Source organism: Tamandua tetradactyla, chromosome 16 (assembly GCF_023851605.1).
Source record: "Tamandua tetradactyla isolate mTamTet1 chromosome 16, mTamTet1.pri, whole genome shotgun sequence".
NCBI classification, from domain to species: domain Eukaryota; kingdom Metazoa; phylum Chordata; class Mammalia; order Pilosa; family Myrmecophagidae; genus Tamandua; species Tamandua tetradactyla.
In genome coordinates, this window is record NC_135342.1 from 15,216,173 (window position 1) to 15,239,171 (window position 22,999).

Sequence of the window (22,999 nt, forward strand, 5' to 3'; positions counted from 1 at the left end):
CAGCTCTATCACTGGGCAAGCAGTCTAGTCTCTCTGAGCCTCTTTTCTTTATTGGTAAATTGGGGATCATTATTATGATGTTCACTTGAGAGTTCAGGTATGAACATTTGATGAGTTAATATGGTTGACATAATGAGTGTTCTGTCAATATTAACTATTCTTGTGTATCACTTGGCAGCTTTTTTAACAGTAACGCCTTGGTGACATCCTTCCTTGTCAAAATCTTATTTAGTTGCCGCACAGTGCTCCTTGGTATTGTCTAGTGCAATAAGTGCCACCCATCGGCTGGTGCTGATTCAGTCTCTGTTGATGGGCATTAGGTTGTTTTTTAATTCATTGTTTCCAGGATTGTGGCATTTAATATGATTTTGCATAGAGTGATTAGAAGGACAAAGTGCATTATTTTTAGTCTTTCGCCACTGCAAAGGCATGCTTTGAACAGCCTCAGAACTGAATTTTAATATTCAGTAATATTTAGTCTCATGGGACTCTCCAACCACTAATTTTTTCTGTGTTGTTTTCAGCCATTTGGAAACCTCCATGTACCAAGCTTCTCCTTATAGGGTCTCCTCCTTCCAGGGTCTCCTCCTTCCTTTTGGCCTCAAAGGCTGATCTCTTCAGAGGCTTGGAAGAAAAGACCCTCCTGACAGGTTTTCTTTTCTTCTTGCTCATCAGATGTGCTGTGGGAAGAGGGCAAGGCTGCCCTGGAGCAGCTGCTCAAGTTCATGGTACACCCCGCCATCTCTTCCATCAATTTGACCACGGCACTGGGCTCCCTCGCCAACATTGCCCGCCAGAGACCCATGTTCATGTCAGAGGTGATCCAGGCCTACGAGACCCTGCATGGTGAGTTGGTCCCCTCCCCTTTTACTCTCCGCTGCCCAGCGTGGGCTTTCCTGTAAAATGTAAGCTAGGCTGAGGGATTAGAATTCTATTAAATGGGATTTACCTAGTTGTATTTGACAGACATCTGGTTCAAGTTGGCTTTAATATTGAGGTATATATGGGTGAAACAACACGATGTCTGTGAAAGGCTTTAAAATATCCCAGTCCTCCAGTCCTCCATCCTCTACCCCATACCCCCCCTCCAAAAAAAAAAAAAAAAGAGGGGTAGTTTAGATTTACCAAGATTAAAGGCTAGCAGCACATTCATGGCTACATGGAGGTTCATTTTATATTTTCTCTATTTTTGGGTATGTTTGAAAAGTCTGGGGTGAATCAGCTTGAGTCATGAGTGTGCATAGGTCATGGATGTCATTTAATCTCTTGACTCTTATATACTTCGTCTTGAATTCATTCTCTGGCTCTCTTCTTGGGGTAGCAAAGATGTGCCCCATAGCTTCAGGCTTCCACTCCACCCACTTAGCAACCCCAAGGGGAAGAGAGTGTCTCCTTCCCCATCATTCTAGTGAAACTCCAAAGGCTGATACTCATTGTTTCTGATTGGTCAAGCAGATTATGAGCCTGTCTCTGAACCAATACAGTGACCAAGGGAAGGTGATGTTCTTATTGGTTCCTGGGTCTCATGTCCACTTGGCCTGAGAATGGAGCAGGGTGGTTCCCTCAAAGGAGAAAGGGAGTGTTGTTGGCCAAGGAAAGGGGAATGGATCCTGGGCAGGCAAAATTACGGCCATCCTCTTTGACCTCCCTGAAACAGGGAAGGCTTGCTCATCAAGGTGACTGTTAGACTTTAGAAAGTCATTCTGGTGGCAGGGAAACCGATGGTGAAGCAGTAATAGCGTTCAGTTGAGAGGTTTTAGTGGCGGATTATAGTAATTATAGCCCTCTCTAGGGCAGGCATATTGGAATTCCTAGGCCAGAGATGATAGGAGATGAGATTTTGTGTTTAATGAAAGAGAGGTTGAGTTTTTCTTTTTGTTTTAAGGTTGAGTAATACTGATAGAGACCTTTCAAGGGTTTTAAGCATCAGCTTGAACCGGGCAAGGCCACCCATTAGATCTGATGGTAGAGAAGCTTTTTTAGGAGCCTGCCTGGAAGACCTCTGCCCAAGTTTGAGATTGGGAAGTGTGACTAGCAGGACCCTGTGAGATCCATCCACAGCACGAAGCTCCTGCTTCTTTCCTCACAGCCAATTTACCCCCAACACTGGCCAAATCTCAAGTGAGCAGCGTACGCAAGAACCTCAAGCTGCACCTGCTGAGTGTGCTGAAGCACCCAGCCTCCTTGGAGTTCCAGGCCCAGATCACCACCCTACTGGTAGACCTGGGCACGCCTCAGGCCGAGATCGCCCGCAACATGCCCAGCAGCAAGGATGCCCGCAAGCGGCCCCGAGATGACTCAGACTCTTCGCTCAAGAAGATGAAGCTAGGTGAGCTGAGAGGTCAGATCTGGACCTGACAGGAGGTGGGGGTGGGGACTGTTGTATTTAAAGTGTTTATCTACATAAGTTTTAAAACTATAAGCTTAATTTATATTAGTTGATATGTCATATTATGTAATGTTTAACATAATATGTAATTGTCTAGTTTGTTAGCTGTTGGAATGCAGTATACCAGAAATGGAATGGCTTTTAAGAATTTAATTTAATAAGTTGCTAATTTAATAAGTTGCTAATTTACGGTTCAAAGACCAAGAAAAATGTCCCAATTAAAACAAGTGTATAGAAATGTCCAATCTAAGGCATCCAGGGAAAGATACCTTGGTTCAAGAAGGCTGATGAAGTTTAGAGTCTCTCTCTCAAGTGAGAAGGCACATGGTGAACACAGTCAGGGTTTCTCTCTCTCACTTAGCATCATCTGCTAGCTTTCTCTCCTGGCTTCCTTTCATGAATCTCCCCGGGAGGCCTTTTCCTTTTTCATTTCCAAAGTTCCCTGGCTAGTGGACTCTCTGCTTCCCGTGGCTATGTCATTCTGCTCTCAGAATCTCCTGGCTTTCTCTGTTGTCTTTCTCTTTTATAGGATGCCAGTAAACTAATCAATACCCAGCTGAATGGGTGGAGACACATCTCCACCTAATCCATTTTAACAACCACTCTTGATTGAGTCACTTCTACAGGGAGATGATCTAATTACAGTTTCAAATGTACGGTGCTGAATAGGGATTAGGAGAAATGGCTGCCTTTACAAAATGGCTTTTCTAGGGTACATACATCCTTTTAAACCAGCACAGTAATATGATAAATAAAGACATTGTTAATGTATGTAATACATTTCATAAGTACTCAAGTTGTTTAAATTATACAGAAGGTAATAAAATGAAAATAGTCTCCCTTTGTACCTCTCCCAAAAAATAACCTCTCCCTGACTTTTAGCACTTCCTTATGTTTCCTTTCAGGGATGCCATTCCCTTGTTACCTTTCTGGGTGGGTGTCTTTTTGCCATGAAGTAATTTTTTAATGGCTACATATCCATAATATCATCTCTGGCAGGTTTTTGACTCCAAAATTATTTTTTTAAAACATCACTCATATTTGTTTATGTAACATTTATACAGGAATCATTTTTCATTTTTAAAAAGATGGCATTTATTTTGGTATAAGGAGTGAGGTAGGGATCTAACTTTCTTTCCCAAAATTGTGAATAATAAGCGAAGTGTTCTGTGCCTTGATTTGCTTTCATTTAGTAATCATCTTGGAACCCCTTCCACATCTGCACTTGGAAGTCTCCTGCATCCTTTTTTTTATTTTTATTTTTATTTTTTATTAATTAACGGAAGAAAGAAAAAAAAAAGAAATTAACCCACCATTTAGAAATCATACCATTCTACATATGCAATCAGTAATTCTTAACATCATCACATAGATGCATGATCATCGTTTCTTAGTACATTTGCATCGGTTTAGAGGAACTAGCAACACAACAGAAAAAGATATAGAATGTTAATATAGAGAAAAGAAATAAAAGTAGTAATAATAGTAAAAAAAAAAACAAAAAACAAAAACAAACAAACAAACAAAACCTATAGCTCAGATGCAACTTCATTCAGTGTTTTAACATGATTACTTTACAATTAGGTATTATTGTGCTGTCCATTTTTGAGTTTTTGTATCTAGTCCTGTTGCACAGTCTGTATCTCTTCAGCTCCAGTTACCCATTATCTTACCCTGTTTCTACCTCCTGCTGGACTCTGTTACCAATGACATATTCCAAGTTTATTCTCGAATGTCCGTTCACATCAGTGGGACCATACAGTATTTGTCCTTTAGTTTTTGGCTAGACTCACTCAGCATAATGTTCTCTAGGTCCATCCATGTTATTACATGCTTCATAAGTTTATCCTGTCTTAAAGCTGCATAATATTCCATCGTGTATATATACCACAGTTTGTTTAGCCATTCTTCTGTTGATGGACATTTTGGCTGTTTCCATCTCTTTGCAATTGTAAATAACGCTGCTATAAACATTGGTGTGCAAATGTCCGTTTGTGTCTTTGCCCTCAAGTCCTTTGAGTAGATACCCAGCAATGGTATTGCTGGGTCGTATGGCAATTCTATATTCAGCTTTTTGAGGAACCGCCAAACTGCCTTCCACAGTGGCTGCACCATTTGACATTCCCACCAACAGTGGATAAGTGTGCCTCTTTCACCGCATCCTCTCCAGCACTTGTCATTTTCTGTTTTGTTGATAATGGCCATTCTGGTGGGTGTGAGATGATATCTCATTGTGGTTTTGATTTGCATTTCTCTAATGGCCAGGGACATTGTGCATCTCTTCATGTGCCTTTTGGCCATTTGTATTTCCTCTTCTGGTAGGTGTCTGTTCAAGTCTTTTTCCCATTTTGTAATTGGGTTGGCTGTCTTTTTGTTGTTGAGTTGAACAATCTCTTTATAAATTCTGGATACTAGACCTTTATCTGATATGTCATTTCCAAATATTATCTCCCATTGTGTAGGCTGTCTTTCTACTTTCTTGATGAAGTTCTTTGATGCACAAAAGTGTTTAATTTTGAGGAGCTCTCATTTATTTATTTCCTTCTTCAGTGCTCTTGCTTTAGGTTTAAGGTCCATAAAACCGCCTCCAATTGTAAGTTTCGTAAGATATCTCCCAACATTTTCCTCTAACTGTTTTATGGTCTTAGACCTAATGTTTAGATCTTTGATCCATTTTGAATTAACTTTTGTATAGGGTGTGAGAGATGGGTCTTCTTTCATTCTTTTGCATATGGATATCCAGTTCTCTAGGCACCATTTATTGAAGAGACTGTTCTGTCCCAGGTGAGTTGGCTTGACTGCCTTATCAAAGATCAAATGTCCATAGATGAGAGGGTCTATATCTGAGCACTCTATTCGATTCCATTGGTCGATATATCTATCTTTATGCCAATACCATGCTGTTTTGACCACTGTGGCTTCATAATATGCCTTAAAGTCAGGCAGTGCAAGACCTCCAGCTTCGTTTTTTTTCCTCAAGATGTTTTTAGCAATTCGGGGCACCCTGCCCTTCCAGATAAATTTGCTTATTGTTTTTTCTGTTTCTGAAAAATAAGTTGTTGGGATTTTGATTGGTATTGCATTGAATCTGTAAATCAATTTAGGTAGGATTGACATCTTAATTATATTTAGTCTTCCAATCCATGAACACGGTATGCCCTTCCATCTATTTAGGTCTTCTGTGATTTCTTTTAGCAGTTTTTTGTAGTTTTCTTTATATAGATTTTTTGTCTCTTTAGTTAAATTTATTCCTAGGTATTTTATTCTTTTAGTTGCAATTGTAAATGGGATTCGTTTCTTGATTTCCCCCTCAGCTTGTTCATTACTAGTGTATAGAAATGCTACAGATTTTTGAATGTTGATCTTGTAACCTGCTACTTTGCTGTACTCATTTATTAGCTCTAGTAGTTTTGTTGTGGATTTTTCCGGGTTTTCCTGCATCCTTTTTAATGATGGCCTAATGGTCTCTAGTGTACATGGGCCCTTTTAACCAGTCCACTGTTTGATGGACTTTTAAGTAGCATCCATTTTTTTTTAAGTATGAGGATTGTTAGGGGGATGATCTTGTGTGAATCTGTCATAGGGTACAATCCTAGGGGTGGGATTGTTGAGCAAACGGCACATACGTTTAAAATTTGTTTTTTGCCTACCTGTTTTATTTATTGCTTGAAACCCTCAAACCCTTTACCTTGAAATAACTTTGAATTTACAAGTGAATTACAGGAGTAGTACAGAAAGGTCCTGCATACCCTTCATAAAACATGGATCCCATGTTGCACTGAGTTGTCCCTCCGTTTAGTCTCGTGGATCAGTTCCTCAACCTTTTGTTGGGTCTCTCAGTATTCATCCTGTGAATACCACAGGGCACATGTTTTATAGAATATCCCTCCATTTGTTTTTTTATTTATTTTTATTTTTTATTGGTATATATTATATATTCATACATGTAATCATCCAAAGTGTACAATCAGTGGTGGTAACTTTTTTTTTTTAACTTTTTTATTAATTAAAAAAAATTAACAAACAAAACATTAAGATATCATTCCATTCTACATATACAATCAATAATTCTTAATATCATCACATAGTTGCATATTCATCATTTCTTAGAATATTTGTGTCGATTTAGAAAAAGAAATAAAAAGACAACAGAAAAAGAAATAAAACGATAACAGAGAAAAAAAAGATTATACATACCATATCCCTTACCCCTCGCTTTCATTTACCACTAGCATTTCAAATTAAATTTATTTTAACATTTGTTCCCCCTATTATTTATTTTTATTCCATATGTTCTACTCTTCTGTTATAGTAGCTAAAAGGAGCATCAGACACAAGGTTTTCACATTCATAGAGTCTCATTGTGAAAGCTATTGTCATTGTTCAATCATCATCATGAAACATGGCTACTGGAACACAGCTCTACATTTTCAGGCAGTTCCCTCCAGCCTCTCCATCACCTCTTGAACAACAAGGTGATATCTACTTAATGCATAAGAATAACCTCCAGGATAACCTCTCAACTCTGTTTGGAATCTCTCAGCCATTGACATTTAGTCTCATTTCACTCTTCCCCCTTTGATCAAGAAGGTTCTCTCAATCCCTTGATGTTAATTCTCAGCTCATTCAAGGGTTTTTCTCAGTCCCTTGATGCTGAGTCTCAGCTCATTCCAGGATCTCTGTCCCACGTTGCCAGGAAGGTCCACACCCCTGGGGGTCATGTCCCACGCAGAGAGGGGGAGGGTAGTGAGACTGCTCATCATGTTGGCTGGAGAGAGAGGCCACATCTGAGCAACAAAAGAGGCTCTCTTGGGGGTGACTATTAGGCCTCAATTTAAGTAGACTCGACCTATCCTTTGTGGGGTTAAGTGTCATATGAACAAACCCCAAGACTGGGGGTTAAGCCTATAGCTTTGGTTGTCCACACTGCTTGTGAGAATATCAAGAATTCAACTTGGGGAAGTTGAATTTTTCCCCACTCTCACCGTTCCCCAAAGAGGGCCTGCAAATACTTTTCTAGTCACTGATCAAATCACTCTGGTATTCATCGGGGCATCACTCTGGACAAACCAACAAAATCTCATGTCCTACCTGAGATTCCAAGTTCTTATGACATTCATTCAAACTACCTACATGAGTTACATTAGGAAATGCTCTAGTCAAAATATAATTTTTGTAACAAATAAACATTTTTTGCTTTAGTCTCACACATAAGGTGACATGTTAAAGTATTAATTACCTATTTTCAGCACGCTGCAATAATGACATTCCTTTGTTCTTCCTCGTGCAAAAACATTTTTAAAATTTGTACATTGTACATTTCACTATTATTATATACTCTAGGCATTCCTAGATTATACCATCTCGATTTTTACCATCTATCTTTCTTTCTGATTTCATTTATGTCCCCAGCCCTCCTCCCTCTATCCTTCTCACATGCAGCTTCATTCAGTGTTTTAACATAATTACATTACAGTTAGGTAGTATTGTGCTGTCCATTTCTGAGTTTTTATATTCAGTCCTGTTACACAATCTGTATCCCTTCAGCTCCAATTACCCAATATCTCACCCTATTTCTATCTCCTGATGGTCTCTGTTACCAAGGAAATATTCCAAGTTTATTCACTAATGTCAGTTCATATCAGTGAGACCATACAGTATTTGTCCTTTTGTTTCTGGCTAATCACACTCAGCATAATGTCCTTAAGGTCCATTCATGTTGTTACATACTTCATAACTTTATTCTGTCTTACAGCTGCATAATATTCCATCTTATGTAAATGTTACAGTTTGTTTAGTCAACTGTCTGTTGATGGACATTTTGGCTGTTTCCATCTCTTGGTAATTGTTAATAATGCTGCTATAAACATTGGTGTGTAAATGTCCATTTGTGTCCTTGGCCTCGTGTCCTTTGAGTAGAAACAGCATATAGATGGGTCCTGTTTTTTAATCCATTCTGCCAGACTGTGTTTTTTGATTGGAGAGTTTAATCCATTAACATTCAGTGTTATTACTGCATGGGTAGTACTTTCTTCTGCTATTTTGCCTTCTGGATTTTATATGTCATATCTAATTTTCCTTCTTTTTACCTTTACTCATAGTCTTCCTTTCTACACTCTTCTCCACACCTCTCTCTTCTGTCTTCGTATCTGTCTCTAGTGTTCCCTTTAGTATTTCTTGCAGAGCTGGTCTCTTGGTCACAAATTCTGTCAGTGATTTTTTGTCTGAAAATGTTTTAATTTCTCCCTCATTTTTGAAGGACAATTTTGCTGGATATAGAATTCTTGGTTGGCAGTTTTTCTCTTTTAATAATTTAAATATATTATCCCACTGTCTTCTCGCCTCCATGGTTTCTGCTGAGAGATCTGCGCATAGTCTTATTGGGCTTCCCTTGTATGTGATGGATTGCTTTTCTCTTGCTGCTTTCAAGATCCTCTCTTTCTCTTTGACCTCTGACATTCTGATTATTAAATGTCTTGGAGTATGTCTCTTTGGATCTGTTCTCTTTTGGGTATGCTGTACTTCTTGGATCTGTAATTTTAAGTCTTTCATAAGAGTTGGGAAATTTTTAGTGATAATTTCCTCTGTTAGTTTTTCTCCTCCTTTTCCCTTCTCTTCTCCTTCTGGGACACCCACAACACGTATATTCGTGCGCTTCATATTGTCTTTCAATTCCCTGAGTCCCTGCTCATATTTTTTCGTTTTTTTTCCTATAGTTACTGTTTCTTGTTGGATTTCAGATGTTCCGTCCTCCAGTTCAAAATCCTATGTTCTGTCTCTCGGAATCTACCATTGTAGGTTTCCATTGTTTTTTCATCTCTTCTACTGTGTCTTTCATTCCCGTAAGTTCTGTGATTTGTTTTTTCAGACTTTTAGTTTCTTCTTTTTGTTCTTTCCTTGCCTTCTTTATATCCTCCCTCAATTCATTGATTTGGTTTTTGATGAGGTTTGTTCGTACATTCTGAATTAATTGTTTCAGCTCCTGTATATCATTTGAATTATTGGTTTGTTCCTTTGACTGAGCCATATCTTCAATTTTCCTAGTGTGATTTGTTATTTTTTGCTGGTGTCTAGGCATTTAATTACCTTAATTAGTTTATTCTGGAGATTGCTTTCACTTCTTTTATCTAGGGTTTTCTTGCTGGATGAATTTGTTGTCTATCTGTTCTTTGACATTCCGTTCAGCTTTATCTGGACCTTTAGCTTAAGTTTTGTTTAACAGAGGAGAATTTTTCAGTTCTTGTTTTCTTGTTTCTTGCCCTGCTTGTGTGGTGCCTTCCCCATACACACACTTAGGAGGGTCTACTTAGATATTATAGACCCCAGCCAGATTTTCCCAGACCAAACTGGCCTTCTATCAGGAGGAAAGAGTCACCTGCATCAGTTTTTCCTGAGGGTGAGACCCAGCAGGTTGAAAGACTTTTCTGTGAAGTCTCTGGACTTTGTTTTTCTTATCCTGTCCAGTATGTGGCGCTTGTCTGACTGCAGGTCCCACCAGCATAAGATGATGCAGTACCTTTAACTTTGGCAGACTCTCCCTGCTGGGGGTGTGGTGGAGACAGAGGAGAGGTTATAGGCTGGTTTTAATGGCTTCAAATTACCAAGCCCTGGTGTCTGAATTCTTTGATGAGGGATTCCACCTGAGTTGGGCTTCACCCCTTCCATGGGGAAGGCACAGGCTCCAGACAAGCCCCCAAAAGAGCTCACTTCTGCCTATGCCTGGGGCAGTTGCAGCCTGAAAAGTCCTGCCGATGTATCCAGAGGTAGTCAAGCCTTTGTAGATACACAGCCACAAAAGCCTCTGTTTCCTTCTTTTTTTTTTCCCCTTTTGCTGTCAGTCCTGCCCGCTTGGCGCCAGGGCAAAAGTGAGCAACCTGCGCCGTGATCAGGTTCACCTAAGCTGGGGGTCTATTTTTAGTAGCCAGAATTTGTTAATTAATTCCACAATTGGCGTTTGATTGTGCCCGGTCCCTGCTGCTGGTAAAGTCCTTTCCTTTAGCCTCTGGGAAGTGGCCTGTGGGGGAGGGGCGATGGCCACCGCAGCTTTGGGAACTCACGGTTCAGGGGGGTGCTTGCAGCCGGTCCAGCTGGTCCAGACTGGGGTACGCTGTGTGTCTGGTCACTGACATGGCCCCAGGAGCTGTTCTGTATTATTTCTGGTTATTTAGTAGTTGTTCTGGAGGACGAACTAAAACGCGCTCATTGTTAAGCCGCCATATTGACCCGGAAGTCCCCTCCATTTGTTTTTGTCTCCTCTTTCCTCCTGATTAGAATTCAGGTTATACGCTTGGGCAGAACTCTACAGAAGCAATGCCCTATCCTTCTTGATACCTGATATCAGGAGATATGTTATGTTGGTGTATCCCACAATTGATGATGGTAAACTTTGATCATTTGGTTAATAGGGTGGTGTCTACCAGGTTTCTGTAATGTAAAGTACAATTTTTCCTTTTGCAAATAATGATGAAGCAGAGAAAGATACTTTGAGACTGTATAAATAAATACTTCCTCTTCAGACTTGCACCCAGTGGCTTACATGTCCGTTGATGTTCATTGCCTGAATCTGTTATTACTATAACGACTATGAAAAGGTGATTATCTAACTGTTATTCCTTCTATATTCTAGTTGGTTCTATGCTATAAGGGAGAGCTTTCTTTTTGCTTTATTATCAGTGTGGACATGTGGATTCTCACTTTACTCCCTAGATTATAATCCATTACTGTTGTTGTTTATTTTGATGTCCAAACCAATCCATATTTAACCACTGGGGGCCTTTGTCCTGCTCCTGTGTCATTTATTTATTGATTTATATATTTTTTTTGACAAAGAAATCACAATCATGAGTCCTATAGTAGTCTATACAAATACTGAAAGATCATATCCACAAATATGACAGAGTCTTAATAATCATATTAACTAATCAGTGAGTCCCTCTGCAAAGTTTTTCCCTAATTTTCTTTTTTTTAATTTTTATTAATTTTTTTTATTTTTTGTAAAATACCAAAAACACCAAACGCAAACATTTGTAACTTTTTATCATTCCGTTTTACATATATAACCAGTAATTAGCAATATCATCACATAGTTGCATATTCATCATCATGATCATTTCTTGAAACATTTGCATCTATTCAGAAAAAGAAATAAAAAGAAAACAGAAAAAAATTCATGCATACCATACCCCCCACCCCTCCCCCTCACCGATCACCAGCATTTCACTCTAAATTTATTTTAACAGTTGTTCCCCCTATTATTCATTTTTAGTTCATGTGTTTTACTCATCTGTTGATAAGGTAGATAAAAGCAGCATGAGACACAAGGGTTTCACAATCACATAGTCACACTGTGAAAGCTATGTCATTATACAATCATCTTCAAGAAACATGGCTACTGGAACACAGCTCTACATTTTCAGGCAGTTCCCTCCAGCCTCTCCATTACATCTTGACTAACAAGATGGTATCTATTTAATGTGTAAGAATAACCTCCAGGATGACCTCTTGACTATGTTTGGAATCTCTCAGCCATTGACACTTTATTTTGTCTCATTTCACTCTTCCCCCTTTTGGTCAAGAAGGTTTTCTCAATTCCTTGATGCCCAGTCCCAGCTCATTCCAGGATTTCTGTCCCACATTGCCAGGGAGGTCCACACCCCTGGGAGTCATGTCCCACGCAGACAGGGGGAGGGTGGTGAGTTTGCTTGTTGTGTTGGCTGGAGAGAGAGACCACATCTGAGCAGCAAAAGAGGTTCTCTTGGGGGTGACTCTTAGGCCTAAATTTTAAGTAGGCTTGACCTATTCTTTTTGGTGTTAAGTTTCATATGAACAAACCCAAAGATTGGGGACTCAGCCTGTAGCTTTGGTTGTCCTCACTACTTGTGAGAATATCAAGAATTCAACTTGGGGAAGTTGAATTTTCCCCCGTTCTTACCATTCCCCAAAAGGGACTTTGCAAATACTTTTTTATGCACTGTTCAAATCACTCTGGGATTTATCAGGGCATCACTCTGGACAAACCAACAAAATCTCATGTCCTACTCAAGGTTCCATGTATTTATGGTGTTCAATTAAGCTGTCTACATAAGTTATATTAGGAAATGTACTAGTCAAAATACAAATTTTGTACCAAATAAACAATTTTTGCTTTAATCTCACACATAAGTTAAAATTTTAAAATAATTATCATCTATTTTCAGCACCCTGCAGTAATGACATTCCTTTGTTCTTCCTCATGTAAAAACATTTTTAAAATTTGTACATTTAGTCACTATCATTATATACTCTAGGCATTCCTAGATTATACCATTTCAGTCTTTATCTTCTTTCTTTCTGCTTTCATTTGTGCCCCCAGCCCTCCTCCCTCTATCATTCTCACATTCAGCTTCATTCAGTGTTTTAACATAGTTATATTACAGTTAGGTAGTATTGCGCTGTCCATTTCTGAGTTTTTACGTTCAGTTCTGTTGCACAATCTGTATCCCTTCAGCTCTAATTACCCAATATCTTACCCTATTTCTTTCTCCTGATGGTCTCTGTTACCAATGAAATTCTCCAAGTTTATTCACTAATGTCAGTTCATATCAGTGAAATCATACAGTATTTGTCCTTTTGTTTTTGGCTAATCTCACTCAGCATAATGTCCTCAAGGTCCATCCATGTTGTTACATACTTTATAACTTTATTCTGTCTTACAGCTGCATAATATTCCATCATATGTATATACCACAGTTTATTTAGCCACTTGTCTGTTGATAGACATTTTGGCTGTTTCCCTCTCTTCGCAATTATAAATAATGCTGCTATAAACATTGGTGTGCAAATGTCTGTTTGTGTCCTTGCCCTCGTGTCCTCTGAGTAGATACCTAGCAATGGTATTGCCGGGTCACATGGCAATTCCGTATTTAGCTTTTTGAGGAACTGCCAAACTGCCTTCCACAGCATTTGTACCATTTGACATTCCCACCGACAGTGGATAAGTGTGCTTCTTTCTCCACGTCTTCTCCAGCACTTGTCATTTTCTGTTTTGTTGATAATGGCCATTCTGGTGGGTGTGAGATGATATCTCATTGTGGTTTTGATTTGCATTTCTCTAATAGCCAGGGAAATTGAGCATCTCTTCATGTGCCTTTGGCCATTTGTCTTTCCTCTTCTGAGAAGTGTCTGTTCAAGTCTTTTGCTCATTTTGTAATTGGGTTGGCTGTCTTTTTGTTGTTGAGTTGAACAATCTCTTCATATATTCTGGATACTAGACCTTTATCAGATATATTGTTTCCAAATATTGTCTCCCATTGTGTAGGCTGTCTTTCTACTTTCTTGACGAAGTTCTTTGATGCGCAAAAGTGTTTAATTTTGAGGAGTTTCCATTTATTTCTTTCTTTCTTCAATGCTCTTGCTTTGGGTGTAAGGTCTAGGAAACCACCTCCTAGTATAAGATTTATCAGATATTTCCCTACATTTTGTTCTAACAGTTTTATGGGCTTAGATCTAATGTTTAGGTCTTTGATCCATTTTGAGTTAATTTTTGTATAGGGTGTGAGGTATGGGTCCTCTTTCATTCTTTTGCATATGAATATCCAGTTCTCTAGTCTTGTGTCATTTTAACATGTTCCATCGGTTCTTTTTCTTTTTTTCAACTTTTTTTGTGTGTGTGAAATAAAATGTATGTACGAAAAGCAATAAATTTCCAAGCACAACTTAACGAATAGTTATAGAACAAATTTTAAGTTTGGTTTGGGCTACAGTTCCATGATTTTTTGGTTTTTTTCTAGCTGCTGCAAGACACTGGAGATCAACAGAAATACCAGTATAAGGATTCAGGAGTCATACTCATTTGTTAAACCTGGCCTTCTCTGTGTAACTCCACCATCACCTTTGATCTTTCTCCCACTCTTTAGGGGCTGTCAGTAATATGGGATGGGGGATGCAACTAGTTGATTGTCTGGAAGGGCTGGTCCCTCTGCATTTCAGTACTTATCTGGTCCAGGGACCCATCTGTAGGGTTGAGTTATCCTAGTGTATGGAACCTTTGTAGAATCCTATATAATGCCCTAGATATTCTTTAGGATTGGCAGGAATGGTTTTTGTTCAGTTAGATAGGTAGCAATGTCTAATAAGCGTGTGTAAGAGTGACCTCCAATGTAGTCTCTCAACTCTATTTGAACTCTCTTAGTGTAACTCATAACCTTATTTGTTACACTTCTTTTCCCCTTTTTGGTCAGGAGGGCATTGTGATCCCATGGTGACAGGGCCAGGCTCATCCCTGAGGGTCTTCTCTCACACTGCTAAGGAGACTTTCATCGCTAGATGTCATGACCCATGTAGGGGGAGGGCAATGGTTTCACTTGCAGAGTTGAACTTAGAGAGAGAAAGACCATATCTGAGCAACAAAAGAGGTCTTCTGGACGTAACTCTTAGGCATAACTGTAGGTAGGCTAAACTTCTCCGCTACATACGAAGCTTTACAAAAGCAAGCCTCAGGTCATCAGTTTTTTTTTTTAACATTCTCTTATTTCCTGGCATATAACAGATGTTCTAGGTCATCTTGGACTTTCCTTGCTCCAGCCCTGGAATCAGCCATTTCTCTCAGATGCCCTGGTCTCTTTAAGTAGGGAAGAATTTCAAAAATGAAGATCTGGGGCCGTGGTGGCTCAGCAGGCAAGAATGCTCGCCTGCCATGCCAGAGGACCCGGGTTCAGTTCCTGGTGCCTGCCCATGTCAAAAAAATAAAAATGAAGATCTGGGTACTGGGTGTGCTCATTGCTGTTGATTGCATTTACATTATTGATAGCCATTGCTGTTTCCTTTCCTTTCCCTTTCCACAGACAGCACCAGTTTGCACTCCCACTGCAGTGTGTAAGCACTGCTCCTCACTCCCAGCCCCCCAGCCCTGGACATCCTATAAACCTGCTGGGTGTAAACGGGAATCCTCGTCTTGGATTTGCATTCTTGCACATGTTGGAGTCAGGCTGGGCATTTTTTCATTTATTAGCCATTTGCCTTTCCTTGGAATACCCGTTCATAGCCTTTGCTCATTTTTCTATTGGGCTCTTTAAACCTTTTTTAATTGAATTCTGTGTGTTCTTGGTTAATGCTGGATCTGCTCTTTGTTACGTGTGTTGCAAACTTTAAAAAACTGTTTAATTTTTATCTACAAATGCTCTATACCCACCACCTGAAAATCCCTCTTCCCCCTCCCTCCATTGCCAGTGTTGCACACTTATATAAATGGCTGCATAATATTTCATCATATTTTTGCTGTATTTTTCTTAGATCTTCACCCTGTTAAACATTCTAGCTTTTCTATTTTTACAAATATTGCTTCAGGGAAGCATCTGTGTACCAAAAGCTTTTTCCCTAACACTAAAATTATTAGCTTTTTTCCCTTGGACTACAATTGCTGTGCTACATTCACCTAGCCAACTACATAGGTGGATTCTGTGCCATTTCTCTGTACAGTCAGTACTGCTGTGAATTCCTTGTACATTTTACCTTAGATGAGTATGTAAGTTTTATAGTAGATGCCTAGAAGTGAAATTACTATGTCTAAAGGAGTATGCCTGTTTTAGCTTCAATACACTGTTAAATTTTCCTTCCAAAGTGCTATACCAGTTCACATTTCCCCGAGAAACTAATGCAAGCTCACAGCACTACTCAGAGCTGTTATCAGTCTTCCTATTTCTTGTTAATCACACGGGCAAAAAATGCTATCTTCTTAGTTTATTTTGCATTTCTCTGATTTCTAGTGAAGTTGAGCACTATTTCAGGGATAGAAGTCTTTAAGCAATAAAGCTTTGTGGATTATTACAGAACGTCCTCATTAATAATATTGTTCTCTTGGAGCTTATTGTGATCTGCAGAACAGATAGGGCTTTTTTCCATTCCCCAGATGAGGAGAGCTGAGACCCAGAGAGAGGCAGCCTGTTCCTTGGGGCGTGTGGTGATTGGAAGGCAGAGCTGGCTATGGCCCGGGTCTTCATCCCGGTGCTGCTCCTCTTCGATGGGGCTGACTGGAGGCAGGGACTGCCTGGCTGCCCTGGGAGGAGGGGTCCTACTGCTCTACCTAGAGCTGGCATCTTATTCCCCTTTCCCATCCCAGAACCCAACCTGGGGGAAGACGACGAAGACAAGGACTTGGAACCAGGCCCATCGGGGACCTCAAAGGCCTCAGCCCAGATTTCAGGCCAGTCAGACACAGACATCACCGCCGAATTCCTACAGCCTCTGCTGACACCTGACAACGTGGCCAATCTGGTGAGGATGGGTGGGAGCCATTTCCAGCCACTGCCGGGAAGAGGGTCTCCTAGTTCTTTTCCCTGCTTTTACTACCCCCTGTCTACCTCCTCCAGGTAGCATCAGCTTGGAAACACTTCTCCCCCATCAGTGCTGGGAGGGTTGGGTCCATTGGGCTCTCTAACCATAGGTGGGCCTCTTCCCTGATCCTTACTCCTTCAGAAAATTACTTGTCACTACTTGCCCTGACAGTCCCTCTTTGGGAGGTCTGAGTCCCTCTCCAAACCCACTCACCCCAACTCTCACTCTCTCCTCTCCTTTGAAAAAAAATTTAGGGCCAGTGAGCTGAAGAGTAGGGGATTTCATGAGCCTCATGAGTTGTTAAGTGGTGTGGAAGTGGGTATTGGTAGGGCAGTAGGGCCAAAATATTCCTCAGAGTCTCAAAGATGTTCTGCTCCAAATTAAAAGAAATTCTTGCTTGGTATTGAGGGTGGGGTAGCAGTCTCACATCAGTTCTCTGGCTGTAGCAGTGTCCACACCTTCCCACATGGTGGTCATGGAGAGTGTCTCCCCCATCCTCAGTGATGGTCATCCCCGTGTGGAGGCTCTGAGGGGTGTTTTGTTGGATGTGGAGCGGAGCTGTTGGAAGAGATTATGAGAAGACGTCTTTCCAGTTCAGATCTCTCGTGAGCTTCAGGCCTTGATGTCCGTCTGCCTCCTGGGGACCTGTCTTCCCTTGAATATTCACCAGCAACTCAGACTCACCATGTTAAAACCAAACTTGTAAAATGTCCTTCAGCGTTCCTCTGCAGACTTGTGGCTCCTCCTTGGTAAACCAGCCACCTAGTTCCCAAACCAGAAACCTGGGAGTTAACCTCTTGCCTTCCTCCTCAAATCTATCCCCTCTTTTCCTCTTCTCCATCCTCACGGCCCTCCCCTGGTCCAGTATCCACCCCGCACCCCACCCCCAACTCACAGCCAGCCTACTTCTGGGCTCTGGCCTCCAGCTGTGCTCTTTCAATTCACTCTCCACTTGGCACTCGGAGCAGACTTTCTAGGGCACAAATTGTGACCCTCCCCTGCTTCAGAACCCTGTCATGACTCTCTCGTTACCTCCCAGATAAAATATAAATTCAGTTTGCCTTAGAAGGCCCTCTGTGATCCAGATTTCATCAACTCATTCAACCTTTTCTAGCTTCATCATTCGCTAAAAAATTGTCCTTTTTCAAAATTTATTGGCATGAAGTTGTTCATAGTATTCTTTTACATTTCTAATGTCTACTGACTTTTATAACCTTTTCTTATTTCTGTTGTCTTTATTTCCTTCACTTTCTTTTAAATTTTTTCCCCCAAAACTTTAAGTTAGGGCGGGCCACGGTGGCTCAGCAGGCAAGAATGCTTGCCTGGAATGCCAGAGGACCCGGGTTCAATTCCCGGTGCCTGCCCATATATATATATATATAAAAAAAAAAAAAAAAACTTTAAGTTAAATGTTTGGCTCCTTAGTTTTCCTTTTTTTTCCCAATATAAGCATTTAAAGATATGATTTTACATCTAAGTACCATTTTAGCTGCATCCCATACTTTTTTATTTGTAGTGTTTTCATTATCTTTCTGTTCTAATTATTTTATTATTTAGAATATGTATTTAAAGCACCATTTGTATGGGGAGTTTTAAATTATCTTTTAAGAGTATAATATGTTCTGCAAACTGATTTCCTGCCATACATGACATTGTGGGCAGGGGAAGTGGTCTACTAGGATGCTGACTTTTGGGGAATCAGTTTACAGTACATACTATTCTCTTCACTGTACTCCTTTCCTCTTTCTGGACCACAATACCAGCTCTGCTTCCATTAAGCCTTCCCTCATGTTTTTCTTGTACCTGGAATATTTATTCCATTCCCCACCATGGGATCTTGCCTTCCCCTCAATCTCAACCTGGGTGCTACTTCTCCAGGGAACTGGCCGCTCCCCTGATCCCCTGGTGCATCTCATGGCACCTTTCATTCATCTCTCATGCACCACATTTGACCATTGCTCTTTTTCTCCCTGACTCTCCAGCAGTCTGAGCACCACGAGAGCAGGCCCAGCTCTGTCTTAGTCATTGCTATTTCTCCTGTGCATGGAGCACATTTGCTGAGTTACTAATTAAAGAAAGTCCCCTCTTCCCTGGACATCCCACAGGTCCTAATCAGCATGGTTTACCTGCCCGAGGCCATGCCTGCCTCTTTCCAGGCAATCTACACCCCGGTGGAGTCAGCAGGCACTGAAGCCCAGATCAAACACCTGGCTCGGCTCATGGCCACACAGATGACGGCAGCAGGACTGGGGCCAGGTGAGGGTCAGGTGGAACAGACCCGGGACAGGGATTGGCAGCCTGGGTTTGGAAGCATGTTCTTACTTCCTCAAAATAATGACAGATGAAAACTGTGTGAGTCCTCACATGTAAATAATTGTGAGTTCCATGGAGTTGTGGCGTGCTGGGATTCCAGTCTCTTAGACAACCTTCAGATACCCGGTTTCATTCAAGTGGGGTGCAGAGGCTTTCTGTGATAATCCCCATTGTATAGATGAGAAAACTAAGGCTCAGTGGTAGCAGGCCAGGGCTGGCTGGATAAACAGTCCAGTGAGTGTGGCTAGGGTTTGAACACAGGTCATTGACTCTAAAGCCAGTTCTCACCACTGTCCTAGGTGACCTTTAATAATAAATGTCCTAGGTACAGACCATGTCTGCATGCCATGGGGGGATACTGAGCCCCTACATACAGGAGGAAGACCCAGGTTGTGAGTGACTCTCCAACTCCGTTCTATTGGATTTCAAAGCCCGGGCTCATAACCACTATGGTCCTGCTGGTGCCTGGCACATAGCAAACACCTCACATGTGGCAGCTCACGAGTTGTTTCGTTGTGAATAGGGGAGGGGCTGGTGCAGGGGGCTGGGAGAGAGTTGATCGAGTTCAGTGATGAGTAGTCCATGTAACACAGTGGATGAGAATATAGATTCTGGAACTTGATTCCTCAGTTACTTAGTAGCTTTGTGACTTTGGTCAAGTTACTTAACTGCTTTGAGTCTCAGGTTTTTCCCCATGTTACAGTACTATCGAGGTATATAGTGACATGCACAACACTTACGTGTACACCTTAGTGAGTTTTCACAGAGTGAACACACTAGTGTAACCACCACCCACATCATGACAGAACCTGTTCCAGAAAGTTCCTTCTTTCCAGTCAATACTCAACTACCTCTGTAGATTAGTTTTGCATATTCTTGAACATCATATGAATGAAATTAGAGAGGCTGGCTTCTTTTGCTCAGCATAAGTTTTTGAGATTTGCCTATATGTGAACTAATTGTTTATTTTTTATTGTTTAGTAGTGTTCCATTATGTGGATGTACCACCATTAGTTCATCCATGCTTCTGTTGATGGACTGTGGGTTGTTTCTAGGGTGGAACTATTGTGAATGAAGCTGCCATGAACATTGCTATGCAACCCTTTTGATGCATACATGCCCTCATTTATGTTGAGTATATACCAAGAAGTAGGATTGCTGGGTATAGTCAGCAATATACCCTGCTGGGTCAGGGTATAGTCAATGCTATTAAAAACTGCTGATCAAGTTTCCAGAGGCTTTACTGTTTTAAACTCCCACCACCAATGAAGGCCATATCTAGTTTGAGCCTCGGTTTTATTGCAAATGGAGACAAAAAGAGAATCCACCCCAGAAAGGTGTGAAAATGTAAGCAAAGTTTTGGATATATGCGGCTTAGAAGGGAGCGTGGCACTCAGGAGGTTCCCAGATATCAGTTATTATTGTGATCATTTGTTACCTGGGAAGCAGGAATGGGTGGGTGGAGGGGGTCAGGGGGACAAGGGAGCGGGAGGGAATGACTGACATGCCCAGTGCCAGTATTCTTTGCCTGTCAGGCGTGGAGCAGACCAAACAGAACAAGGAGGAGCCCAAGGAAGAGAAAGTAGTGAAGCCAGAGAGTGTCCTGATCAAGCGGCGCCTGTCAGTTCAGGGTCAGGCTATCTCTGTGGTGGGCTCCCTGAGCTCCATGTCCACTCTGGAGGAGGAGGTACCCCAGGCCAAGAGGAGGCCAGAGCCCATCATCCCGGTCACGCAGCCACGGTGAGCTCCTTCTAGGTGCTGGGCTTGGGTGTGTGAGGGACAGACGGGATTTGTCTGACCTCATAGATAATGCCATAACCATTAATACTTATTGTTTTATTTTGTTGAAGATGTCAGTTCTCATATCCAGAATGGGGAGAATGATAGTATCTCTCTAATAAGGATTGTGGGAGAATTAAATTAGTTCATGACCATAGTTAGAGAATTAAATTAGATAACTCCTGGTATTAAAAGCCATCACAATTGTAAAGCATTTTAACATGATTTTTTTTTTCATATGCTGTATGGTACAAGTCACATTTTGTTCTTTTTCCGTATGACTATCCCGTTACTGCAGCACCATTTGGTCATTTTTTTCTTTTCTTTTGGGAAGTACACGGGCCAGGAATTGGACCTGGTCTCCCACATGGCAGGCGAGAATTCTACCACTGAACTACCCTTGACGTGATTTTTAATGTACAGTAAGGCTCCTGGTTGTCACCCTCCTCCTTATTACTTCCCTTGCAGGTTACAAAATCCAGCCAGTCCCTGCCCTGTCCCCAACTGATTCTTGCTAACAGGACCTTGAATGACCCCCTGCTTCCTCTCTGAGCTCTGCTCCCCTCTCTTCACTCAGGTCCCCAGTCACACCAGCCTTCTTGGTATTCCTTGAACGGCCACATAGGTCCTCACTTCTAGGCCTTTGCACTTGCCGTTCTTTCTGCCAGATATCTTTTGAGTCTTGTTTTCTCACTTTGTTCAGGTCTCTACTCATACCTTACTTCCTCGTAGAGGTCTTCCCTGAAACCCTTTACAGAACTGCATCTTCTTCCTTGTTCCTTACTCTGTACCCTGTTGTGTTCAGAGTCACAGGGAGTTAGATAGGCAGCATGGGGGAGGGGAGCCTCTTTGGGTGGGGCTGGGCTCCAGTTCAGTGTCCCCGTCCCTACTGTCTCACTTAGGCTGACAGGTGCTGGTGGGCGCAAGAAAATCTTCCGTCTAAGTGACGTGCTAAAGCCCCTGACTGACGCCCAGGTTGAGGCCATGAAGCTAGGTGCTGTGAAGCGGATCCTGCGGGCAGAGAAAGCTGTCGCCTGCAGTGGGGCAGCCCAGGTTTGCCCCTACCCCTACCCCCATCCTCCCATGCCCTCTTCCCAAGAGCCCATCTCTTCACTGAGGTCAGACCTCCCTGGTTCCCAAGCCCAGCTGGGCCACTCTAGCCTCAGACCTGGGCCAGCCACTCTTCCATGCCTCACTAGTGTCCTCTCTGAAACAGAGACAATCACGGTCCTCACACCTGAGGAGGAGGAAATGTGTGAACACACCTGAGCTCTCGGTTAGCACAGGGCTGTGTGCGAGCAAGAGCTCTGCAAGTGAGGGCTGCTGTTTTTTTGTGGTTGTTAATGTCATCATCATCTTATTGTTTAGATTCATGCATACCTGGATTCTGTCACTTGCTGGTTTTGTAACCTCTATCAAGTGACTTTGTTTCCTATTCTTTCAAGTCTATTGGTAATTAACAAAGTAGTATGTGAATATCCTCTCAGTCTAAAAATATTTTCAAGCAGTACAGGTTCAGTCTCCCTTGACCACTACCTGTGTCCCATTCCTTCCTCAAAGGTGACAAATGCACAAATTGTGTGAGACCTTCAAGATCTTTCTGTGCATTGAGATACTCTTTCTAGAAACTCCTAGTTATATTCTGTGATGATGACTTTTTTTTTTCTCCTGGGCGGGCACTGGGAATTGAACCGGGTCCTCCAGCATGACAGGCAAGACCTCTGCCTGCTGAGCCACCGTAGCCCTTGCCTTTTCATGTTTTTACACACGGGGCCCTACTGGGTGTAAGGTTCTTCAGCTTCCTTTCTCACTTAGCACTGTGTCTGGACTGGACTCTGCGGTGTGAGGTGTCAAGGGTGTGATTGGGTGTCAGGTCCACCCTAACTTGGACTGACAAGCTCACTCTTCTGCCAGGTTCGCGTAAAGATCCTGGCCAGCCTGGCGACACAGTTTGACTCGGTTCTGAAGGCTGAAGTCCTGTCTTTCATCCTGGAGGACGTGCGGGCCCGCCTGGACCTGGCCTTTGCCTGGCTCTACCAGGAGTACAACACCTACCTGGCAGCTGGGGCCGCGGGCGCTCTGGACAAGTATGAGGACTGCCTCATCCGCTTACTCTCTGGCCTGCAGGAGAAGCCAGACCAGAAAGATGGGTGAGTAGGACGGCCCTGCCCCTGCCTGGGATTCTGGGTCTGACCTGCACCCTCCTGA

The 22,999-nt window shown here is 41.8% G+C and overlaps 1 protein-coding gene across 3 annotated transcripts in view; it reads left to right on the forward strand.

The window, feature by feature from the left end:
- Positions 1-22,999, forward strand: part of SYMPK (symplekin scaffold protein) — a 46,663-nt gene that overhangs the window by 10,176 nt on the left and 13,488 nt on the right. For 2 of the 3 annotated variants that reach the window (XM_077131388.1, XM_077131389.1), the window contains 7 exons: positions 676-846; positions 2,090-2,329; positions 16,485-16,639; positions 18,805-18,955; positions 20,548-20,752; positions 21,694-21,844; positions 22,706-22,941. In XM_077131388.1, the coding sequence (XP_076987503.1) occupies positions 676-846; positions 2,090-2,329; positions 16,485-16,639; positions 18,805-18,955; positions 20,548-20,752; positions 21,694-21,844; positions 22,706-22,941 (1,309 nt within the window). Of the gene's footprint in view, positions 1-675; positions 847-1,462; positions 1,677-2,089; positions 2,330-16,484; positions 16,640-18,804; positions 18,956-20,547; positions 20,753-21,693; positions 21,845-22,705; positions 22,942-22,999 lie in introns of those variants that run through there. The other variant, XM_077131390.1, reaches the window with a different exon arrangement.